Source organism: Solanum dulcamara, chromosome 5 (assembly GCF_947179165.1).
Source record: "Solanum dulcamara chromosome 5, daSolDulc1.2, whole genome shotgun sequence".
In the NCBI taxonomy this organism is placed as follows: domain Eukaryota; kingdom Viridiplantae; phylum Streptophyta; class Magnoliopsida; order Solanales; family Solanaceae; genus Solanum; species Solanum dulcamara.
This window is the reverse complement of record NC_077241.1, coordinates 66,665,414-66,676,967: the sequence shown is the minus strand read 5'-3', so window position 1 is coordinate 66,676,967 and position 11,554 is coordinate 66,665,414. Positions and strand designations below refer to the sequence as shown.

General features: G+C 37.1%; 1 protein-coding gene across 1 annotated transcript; it reads right to left on the bottom strand.

Moving 5' to 3' along the window:
• Window positions 1-387: 387 nt before the first annotated feature.
• LOC129889411 (two-on-two hemoglobin-3) lies at window positions 388-11,554 on the bottom strand. The gene is made up of 4 exons (XM_055964698.1): window positions 11,269-11,554; window positions 5,244-5,374; window positions 801-945; window positions 388-706 (listed from the first exon to the last, which is right to left on the bottom strand). Exons 1-4 carry the CDS (start codon window positions 11,508-11,510, stop codon window positions 610-612), a joined length of 615 nt encoding a protein of 204 aa, XP_055820673.1. The 5' UTR covers window positions 11,511-11,554; the 3' UTR covers window positions 388-609.

The following is an 11,554-nucleotide window of genomic DNA, read 5'->3' as shown; positions in this document are numbered from 1 at the left end:
GCCTGTTTCAGGCCTCACTGCATGTTACAGAGGGTGACCAGCACCGTCAAGGAGGTTTTAGCGTCGGTCCAAGTCAGGACAAAGGTGGCATTCAGATGGGTTCTTCAGGCTGAGGTGGCTGACCTCCAAATTCAAGTAGACAGCCACAAGGGTGATATGACTGTGGAGAGCTAGATCATTCAAGTAAACTATCAAAAAATTAAAAGGAAAGGACAGTAGTTAGTATAATTATACAAAAGATTAAAGTAACTAAGAACCAGAACTAAGTTCTAAAGTTTCGTTTCAGCACAGTTCATCTTCAGACGTATTTAGTCAGAAATTCAGCTCTCCAAGACTTTGAAAACATTTCACAATATGGCAAACTTGAGGAACTTCCAAGAGGATATATGATATAACACACCCCTATAAGTCCGATAAGAATGGCTTCGTGCATCTACGTATTCTTCCTGCTACATTAATGTCTATGAGCTTTCACCGTGGGGAAATAATATTAATCTAGGACTCAATAATTGAGAATGTACCTTCTCAAATTTGATTGATCAGATAATCATAAGTTTAATAATCAAAGTACATCATTGTTATTTCTATGATCAATTATCTCGTAAAAGTTTATTCTTCAGCTGGCTTATTGGCAGCATGCTTACATGCAACACCCTGGTTTTGATTCTTTAACTCATCTCCAGCTACCAGAAAGAATGCAGTGTGCCTGAAAAGCAAACCAAAAAAAAAAATGTAAGTGCATCTTACAGTCTGCACAAGTGCATTTACTTAAGGTCAGTTCAAATGAGATTAGCTTGTACCTGAAAAAGTTCATCATTTTAATTTTGGAGTCTTCGTCAATGTCTGTAACGCTGTCTAGTGCTTGTTGCATATGTTGTAACCATCTATCAGCAGCCTTATGAGTGACTGGAAAGGGGCGGTGGCGTCCAATCAATGCGGGATGGCCTGCAAAAAGTCCAAGTAAGAAAGGTCCTGACAGTTTTTCAAACTACAAGAAGCATCAAGCTAGTAAGAGAAATGAGACCACTTAAAATATAATGAAAAGGAGAAACATGAAATTCTAAATCCAACTAACTTGTCCACCAATCATCCGAATAAAGTACTAGAACCATCGGTGTTGATATCACATTTCCAGATCATATCATGGCATGGCAGGAAGATAACTTGAGTTGGAGTTTCAATCAGCTTTTAAACCTCAATGTCTATCAGCTCAACCATATTAAACACTGAGCAGTTGAACGTTCATTTGGCGATGGCCTTCCTAACTGTCCCCAGCTCAGCCCCAAGAAGCTTTTTAAATTTTTATCAATATTTTGAAGTTCTGCTCTTCTTTTTTTCCGGATTCACAATTGGTCAAAAGCATTTGTTAAGCAGAATGAGGAAAATTTTCTTGTTTTAGCAGATACAGAAGAAAAATGGAATAATCTAGTCAAACACAAATAGCACAAACTGCTGACCAAAACCTCCAAGCAATTAATAAGCCTATCACAGTGGCAGGGAGACTTCATTAGGCACAAAAGATCAATCATTACTGATCTAGCAAAAGTCTTCAAAGCCACCATTGTGGAGATAAGAACGCAGTGTATAATGGCTGATTGGAGAAATAATTCATTTGCAATAGATATGTGTTAGTAGATAAAGCTTTCCTAATATGATTCGATGACCTGGCCTAATTATTTCTGCACTTGAGGAAAACACTTTTGGAAAAGAGGGAGAAATTAGTCGTGTTATAGTACTATTCGATGAGCTGACCACATTATTTCCGCACTTGAGGAAAGATTAGGAAAACACCTGCTGGAAAAGAGGGAGAAATTAGTCGTGTTTGTAATATGATTCGATGACTTGACCTCATTAATTCTACAGTTGTCAAAGGTGAATATGTAGGAAAACACTCTTTTGGAGTTTTAAGAGCAAAGGTCAATTAAAATTCTTATTTTAGTGAAGAAAGAAACAGATGAAGAAAATATGAAAATATATGTCTAATGTTAGGGAATTAACTTTATCACTATGGAAAAAGAAACATTAAAGGCATAACCCCTAACAAGTTTGGGATGAGACAAATAGCCTTCTGAACTCATGATGCTAGGTGGTTAACTTAAAATGTGTGATTAATATCTGCAAAATACATAACCCCTAACATGTTTGTCGCTTCACTACTTTAGTAAGCTTTAGTGGTTGGTTTGTGGTAAACTGGCAGAAGACCCGTACTTTACCAAGTCAAAGGGAAGAGCGCCAATGACAACCAATACTGAAATTGTGGTGAACCAGATAAAAACTCCAGCTGAATTAACAACAAGAGAGTCAAACCTTATTGTCAAGGAAAATCGGACACGGAGATGTTATGGCACAATTGTGGCAAGCCTGGGCCAATGGCCAAGAGCCGCCAACATCCATTCCCGGTTTTCCTGAGATCACAAGTATTCGATCTTGATCTTCTCAAGTCCCGACATCTGATCCGTTTTTCCGTTCCAGTCCGAGTCCACATTGTCTTCAGGGAATATCAAGTCTGAGTTGTCTCGTGAAGCCGATGAGGATGCTCTTTTAACTGTTGCTCATCAGAACTACAAAGCTGGGAACTATAAACAGGCACTAGAGAACAGCAAGGCAGTTTATACGAGAAATCCAGGGCGTACTGATAATCTTCTTCTTTTGGGGGCTATATATTATCAGTTGCACGATTTTGATATGTGCATCGCAAAAGATTTTGATATGTGCATCGCAAAAGATTTTGATATGTGCATCGCAAAAAATGAAGAAGCCCTATGGATGGACCCACATTTTGCTGAGTGCTATGGAAATATGGCGAATGCTTGGAAGGAAAAGGCAATATTGATGTTGCAATACGCTATTATTTAATTGCAATTGAGCGCCGTCCCAATTTTTCAGATGCATGGTAGAATATAGCCAGTGCATACATGATGAAAGGAAGGCTGAATGAGGCAGCCCAATGTTGCTGTCAGGCTCTAGCATTAAATCATGTTTGGTGGATGCTCACAGCAATCTCGGCAATCTAATGAAAGCACAAGGTTTAGTCCAAGAGGCATACAATTGTTATGTTGAAGCACTGCATATATAGCCTGCATTTGACATAGCATGGTCCAATCTAGCTGGCCTTTTTATGGAAGCAGGTGATCTTAACAGGGATTTGCAGTACTACAAGGAAATGGTCAAGCTGAAACCAAACTTCTCAGATGCATATATGAATCTAGGAAATGTATACAAGGCTTTGGAAATTCCCCGGAGGCCATAGCATGTTATCAGCATGCGCTCCAAGTACGACCAGACTATGCCATGGCTTTTGGCAGCTTAGCTAATGTGTACTATAAACAAGGAAATATGGAAATGGCAATATTTCACTACAGGGGAGCTATTACATGTGATACTGCATATAACAATCTGGGTAATGCTCCGAAAGATGCTGGTAGAGTGAAGGAAGCAATTCATTGCTATCATCAATGCCTCTCTCTTCAACCTAACCATCCGTAAGAGATTACTCGACTCACTAAAAAATTCATCTATAACATTAGAAAAGAACCAGCAATATATAGCGTCGCAAACTATTTTTATTATTTACTTTCAAGTTTCATCCTCTTCAAAACAGAGCACAAGAGCGCTAACTCAACTAAGCTGCATGTCTTATTGTTTTGGTGCCTGCCCTGAAACGCTCTCTAAGCAAAAGACGAAATGCCTACTTGAGATTTACCTAGCCCAATCCTCCTATGATAAATCCCTTAATAATCTAACAAACAAGTTCTCATTTGTTCCTTTCTTTTCTCTAAAAAATATCAAAATAGAAGAAATTGGATATTTTATCTTCCAAAACACTGCCCAACCTTTCCAATAGCAAAATGGCCTTGGAAACAAGAAGAGAAATAACTAGCATAGAAACTACCTTTTATGTTGGCATAATAGGTAAAACCAGACACTTAAACTTGGTCTCAACCGGCAAGTAAGCACTTCAACTTGGTCTTAACTAGCAATAAAAATCGATTTCAATGCTATTTTTTTTTTTTGTTTTTTATGAGTTTAGCCAATTTATCCCAATTGTGTCTTGTGGACACCCGACATTGACGTGACTCAAAATTTTTGAAGGTGTCTAGATGATCACTTTATAAGTTGGAGTTGAGTGTTCAACTGACACAATAAAGATGAGTTGAGGTGTCTAGATGTGCATACTCAAAGTTGAAGTGTTTACTTGCCAACTGACACCAAATCTGAGGTTTGTTTATGGATGATGCCTTTTATGTTTACGACTTGATCAATAAATCAAGAAGTGGACACTTATTAACAGACTGAGAATCTCCAGTCATGTCATCCTTAAACAGAAAGGTTTCATGGTATCGTTACAGCACTCTTAAAACTGTTCCATTTGCTGAAAGAGAGAGTCGCTACATATGTTTCCACCCTGATACTTATTTGAACTTTCCTATCCTATAATTCTTTTCCTTCCCTTTAGTGATACTTTGCTGTTGAGAAATCACAACATAAATGCACCAAGATGGCATAAGAATAGTCATCAAAATAGTGTTTCAAGGTCAAAGACTCCAGAAAAGTGATCAGCATTATTAAATCCTAAACATCTGTAGTACACCAAAAATTTAGAAAACAGGACAAAGGCACTCTAAACTCTCGAAATGGGATTTATAAAGCAAGCTTGCTGACAGTTTCTTTCTCCAGTACTCAACGAATTAAAATGCCAACAAATTTTTATTCTCGAAAGGTTGTGGACATCCAGTAGTGCAAAGAATTCTTCTTATTTCATTTGCAATTTTGGTGTATGGAGAGAATGCTATGTTGTATTGCTAGTTGGCCAAGTTTATGAGAGGATGGTGAAGGACTCAGTTCAATCACTCCCACAGCTTGTTACTTTTCTTTTTCACATGGACTTGGTGTTTATTCGGATTGATTAATCAAGAAAATGTTGTGGACATTTAAAAAGGCAGAAAAACTTAGCCTACAAAGGTGGTATGTTACTAATATCACATGCTCTGGACAATTAAACCTTGTAGAATATTCAGGGAACCATTTTGAAAAAAATAGGCTTGTTTCGGTCGCAAATAATCTTTATCACAGATATCAAAGAAGTTAACTTTAACTTTCCAATCTCAATAAAAAAAATTGAAGGTTCAATTTAAAGTTTATGATAGAAAATATATTAACAATCTCAAGAATTGAGGTCACAATAAATAGCATCACAATAGAAGACTGGGTAGAAAACAAAAATCAAGGTAACACTTGCTTACCTTTCCTCTGTGAGTACAAAGGAGGCCCTCCCATCCTCTGTACAAAGAATTCATATTGATTCCTAATGGCATCTTCTTTGCTTGAATTAGAGAAAATTGACCGAAACCACTCTTCCTCATCATCGTACACCCTAATTTCAATTTCAATAAAAGAAGTCAAATGTCTTCCCTTGAGAAAGGTAAACCATTACAACAACAACATACCAAATGAAATCCCTCAAAGTGGGAGGTAGAGTGTACGTAGACCTTATCCCTACCTCGTGGAGGTAGAGAGGTAGTTTCAGAAAGACCCTCGGCTCAAGTGAAGCAAATCAAAGTAATGATGGGAAAAAATACGATAGTGAAGAAAATATGAAACTAATAGGACAGTAGTGCCATAGCATACATGCAAGGAACTGCAACAACAACACTAATACTACGATAGACACAGTGCTCCAGACTACCACCAAGCCCTATCCCGTCGAAAAGCAAGACAATGCTCAACTATCCACTAACCTTCTATCCAAATCCGCAACCTCCGTACCTCCTATCTTAGAGGAGAAAAGTGCACATATCTATCAACCAACCTCCATTTCAAATAAGTAATAGGAAGACAACTTTGCCAACTAATTCACACTAAGTTTAAACCATCAATTGATTCTGTTGAGAATATAATTAAATAATTAAAAGTGTGCTCTCTCCAACAGTTTAAGTTTTTAAATGAGATGGTCACATACTTCAACATGGTATCAAAACAGGCAGAGGTCCTGAGATCGAATCTCACCGCCACCCATATCAAAAAGAATTTACACGTGCTTGGCCCATGAAAAAGAATCAAACCCACACGTGAGGGGAGGTGTTGAGAATATAATTAAATAATTAAAAGTGTGCTCTCTCTAACAGCTTAAGCTTTTAGATGAAATAGTCACACAGTTCAACATGGTATCAGAGCAGGCAAAAGTCCTAAGATCGAATCTCACCACCACCCATATCAAAAAGAATTTTCACATGCTTGGCCCATGAAAAAGAATCATGCCCACACTTGAGGGGGGGGTGTTAAGGATATAATTAAATAATTAAAAGTGTGCTCTTTCTAACCGTTTAAGCTTTTAGATGGTATGGTGACACACTTCAACATGGTATCAATTCCTTGACAACAAAGAATCAAAAGACCTTGCCCCACACCCCCACTCAAAAAAAGAACAACACAAGCTCAAAAAAAAATAATAACCTTATTTTTGAACCAACCAAAGGAGCATTTCGAACAAATATTAATGAACTATGAAGTCTAATCTCAGTTTTTGTAAAACTAGATGTCTTCCCTCATGAGCTAAGCCATTTGAGGAAAAAAGTAGGCAACTCCCACAATTACAATAATCAACAACTTCATTCCAAACAAGTAAACTAAATACAAAATCCAACTTATATTATTCACAGAAACTTCTATCACTAATCGGTTTCCTTAACGTCAAAGGATATGCTAATACAACAAAAGATTTAACAAATCAAGGATCCCCGCAACACCTCTTTTGCAAATGTAACGGTTCGGTGCTTCTAAAAAGTAATTATAATAACCAAACATACAGAACTTCCTTACCAATCAGTAAAAAGGAAAGAAAAGAAAAGAAAAGAGAACCAAATTGTTTTTGTTTTTAATGACAAGAAAACCCATAGCCGCTACCCTTTGAGTGCGCACACGGTTAAAGCTCCACTCCAATGCAATAGCTCGCAAACCACACAGGAGAGATAACCCACCCACCAAATTGTAATATAATCAATGATTCATAAATCTTTACTAATCCCACCCAGAGACTGTTGGAAAAACGTAAACTAACACAAAAATATGTATGATCAAAATAATAAAAATAAAATGAAAAAATAATGACAACAAGAATTTACGTGAAAATTCTTTTAAATAAGGAAAAAACCACGGACCAAGAGGAGCAACTGATATCACTATAATAAGGAATTTTACACTGGGTAGTCACGAGTACAAAAAGAATAACACTCTTTTGGTTTCCAACCTTACTAAAATATCGCTCACACTCTAATTTTCTTCATAGACTATTCTTTATAGTCTATGGTATACTTCACTTTTCTCTCTAATATTTTTAATCTCTATCTTGGTGTTCATCATTAATGAGCTGAAGCTCTTACTTATAGGGATGAAGGAACTTCTTCTGTGTATGAAACAAAACTTGCCAACTTCTTTGGCCAATCAAAAGATCAGTAAATTTATAATTTGCAATAGCAAATTGCTGCAAAAATGGGCCGCAATATTTGATTAAGAAAGAAAGGATTGGATCCCACAAATCTCCTCCTCCAATCTCATTTACTAGAAGGAGATATCTTCATCTTATCAGAGAGAGCTCATGCTAACAAGTTCTTTGCACAATTCGAACTTGTCCCTTGGTACCACTTTGGTCAGCATATTTGCAGGATTCTCATTTGTAGAGATCTTTTCAATCTGCATAGATTCATCTTTTATTTTTTCTCAAATCCGATGATATCTCACGTCTATGCGTTTTGTCCTTGCATGATACATGGAGTTCTTGCTAAAGTCTATTGCACTTTGGCTATCACAATAAACGACATACTCTTTCTGATGCAAGTCAAGCTCTCGAAAAAATTGCTTGAGCTACATCATCTTTTTGCCAGCTTCAGTAGCTGCATTATACTCAGTTTCAATTGTAGACAGTGCAACACACTTCTGCAACTTCGACTGCCATGATATAGCTCCTCCTAAAAAAGTAAACAACTATCAAGTAGTGAATTTTCTGTTACCAAGATCACCTGTCATATCAGCATCTGTATAGCCTTTAAAGATTGGATTTGATCCTCCAAAACACAAACAGTTATCTGAGCTTTCTCTCAGATACTTGAGTATCCACTTACAGCTTTCCAATGTTGTTTTCCTGAATTATCGAGAAACTTGTTGACAATACCAATTGCGTGAGCAATATCAGGTCTAGTGCATACTATTGCATATATTAGACTTCCGACGACGGAAGAATATGAAATTTTGGTCATGCTCTCTTTATCCTCCCCTAGTTGTAGGACACATTTTCTTGCTCAACTTCATATGACCAGCAAGAAATGTGCTAACAGACTTAGAATACTTCATGTTGAAGCGCTCCAATACACATTCAATGTACTTCTCTTGTGACAAATAAATCATCCTTTTATCTCTGAGACGAGTAATCCTCATGCCCAAAATTTGCTTGGCATAACCCAAGTCTTTCATAGCAAAAAACTTACACAACTCTTTCTTCAACTCGTCAATCTTGGAAATATTCTTGCCCACAATCAACATATCATCCACACATAGTAAGAGAATGATAAAATCATTGTCAGAAAATTTTTGTACAAACACAAAGTGATCTAAGAAAGCCTTTTTGTAGCCTTGCTCCCCCATAACATATTCAATCTTCTTGTACCATTGTCTAAGAGCTTGCTTTAGCCCGTAGAGACTCTTTTTGAGTTTGCACACAAAAAAATTTTACCATTTACTTTGAAACCCTCAGATTGTTCCATGTAAATCTCCTCTTCTAGGTCACCGTGAAGAAAAGTCGTCTTCACATCTATCTGCTCAATCTCTAAATTAAAACTAGCAGCCAAACCAAGAACTGTACTAATAGAGGACATTTTCACGAAAGGAGAAAATATTTTGTCAAAGTCGATACACTTTCTTTGACTAAATCCCTTAACAACCAATCTACCTTTGTACCTGGGATTCAAGCTGTGTTCTTCAACTTTAACTTTGAAAACCCACTTGTTCTTCAAAGCTCTCATGCCCTTAGACAATTTCACCAACTCATAAGTGTGGTTCTCATGTAAAGATTTCATCTTATCTTGCATGGTTTCAATCCATTGATCCTTATGCTCATTTTCCATGGCTTCCTCATAACACTCAGGTTCACCCCGTCACTAAGTAGCACATACTTATTAGGTAAATAGCAAGAGGAAGGAATACGTAGTCTTGTGGACCTCCTAAAAAAAATATTTGATTCGTCCACAACTTCATGAATAGGAGTATCATCAATAACAACATCATTGTTATCATCAACATCAACATATTGATCTGGGACTTGATTCTGAGCATCACCATGATCATCAAGCCCACCAACATCATACACACTTGTATGAGGAATTTGATCAAAATGGACTATTCCATTTGAACTTGAAAAATTTAGCTTCTTCACTTTGTCAATATCTCCAATGGCTTGATTTTCCATGAAGACGATATCGTGGCTTCTCACATGCTTCTTCTCAATTGGATCCTATAGCCTATAACCAAATTCATCAAGGCCATATCCAATGAAGATGCACTGCCTTGTCTTGACATCTAACTTTAACCTCTCATCTTTCGGCACATGTACAAAACCTTTACAACCAAATACTCTCAAATAGTCATAGGAATCATTCTTTTCATACCAAACTCTATTTGGAATATCACTTTGCAAAGCAACAACAGGAGATAAGTTAATAACATGTGCAGCGGTTAATAAGGCCTAACCCCAAAAGGAGTTCGACAACTTTGCTTCCAAAAGCAAACATCTAACTCTTTCTATCAAGATCCTATTCATCCTCTCAGCCAACCCATTAAGCTGAGGAGTCTTAGAAAGAGTCTTCTGGTGTCTAATACCTTGATACTTACAGTATTCGTCAAATGGTCCACAATATTTACGTCAAATGGTCCACAATATTTACCACCATTACCAGTGCAAATAAATTTTAGTTTCTTTCCACTTTCTCTTTCAACTGAAGCCTGAAAATGCTTAAAGACACCTAATACTTGGTTTTTAGTCTTCAAGACATAGACTCAAAGCTTTCTTGAGCAATTATCAATAAAGGTGACAAAGTAGAGTGCACCACCTAATGCCCTTGTCTTCATTGGACTGCATAAATATGAGTGCACCAACTCAAGCAACTCTGTCTTTCTTTTAGGAGGGTTAAACTTAAAGAAAACTCTATTTTGTTTTTCAGTCAATCAGTGTTCACACTTTTCTAATTTAGCACTTTAGAAATCTGACAATAATTTCTTCTTGGCTAGAACATTAATTCCTTTCTCACTGATGTGGCTAAGCCTCTTATGCCACAACGTTGAAGAATTATCGCTCTCAACTACATTCACCATATTGGCACAAGTAGAAATCGTAGTCCAGTATAGACTACGACGTTTGTTACCACGAGCCATAACCAAGGAATCCTTAATGAGTTTCCATTTTTCACCCCCATTGATACTAACATATCCTTCATCATCTACAACATCAACAGAAATTAAGTGCAGACGAACATAAGGTGCATGTTTTACATTGTTCAAAACTAGTTTAGTTCTAACACTAGTTTCCAAACAAACTGTACCAACACAACCACCCTAAATACAGTTTCATTACCCATACTCAAGGTTCCAAAGCCACCGGGAGTGTAGGAAGAGAAAAAATCCTTTCTTGATTTCATATGAGATGCGGCACCAGTGTCCACAACCCAACTTGACTCATCACAAAAAATATTTATCACATCTGCATCAAGGACTGTAACAAGATCTTCTGTGATGACGGTGGCTAGGCAATTTTCATTGTCATCTTCTTTATTTTCCTCTTTGTCTTTGTTCTCCCTCTTCAGTTTCCGGCAGAACTTCTTTGTGTGTGCCCTTTTATACCACAATGATAGCACTGAATACCCTTAAGTATGCCTCTGGAATTGCTTCTGTTATATTCTCTATTTTGAGAACCACTACTCTTGTTTCTCCCCCACACAGGCGTCCACTCCCAAAAGTAAATCATCGAAACCATGCAAATCAAAAATAAGAAAAGATAAAGCTCAATTTTCAAGAAACAAAACACATTTACCTTCAAATTGACATTAATTCAAGAAAAAGAAAGAGAGAGACATAAAACAGAAAGCCCAAACCAAAATACAAATAATAATTCAACTCAACCAAAGTCCCAAACTTTAACGAGTTTTGTTGAATACCCATTTAAGGAAATTGAAAACCCATCAAGAAAAAACATTTCTTTTGAACAAAATCATTAGAAGTATGAACCTGTTGTAGAAATTGGTAGAGAGATTGATGAAAGTTTGAAGGCCAAGCTTTTCAAAGAGATTGGTTTCATCAATAGCGAATGCATCATTCGGGTCAACCCCACTCCATTCCGACGCCTTCTGCTGCAAAGATTGCATTTTTTCTTGCTTCACTCTTTGTTGGCAATGGCTGCTGAGAGAGTTGAAGAAGGTGGAGAGAGGCTTTATATACGGTCGCGTGGATGACAGCCTTTTCGTCTCCATTGTGGGCACATTAGATAGTGACGTGGCAAATTAAAGGAATGTGA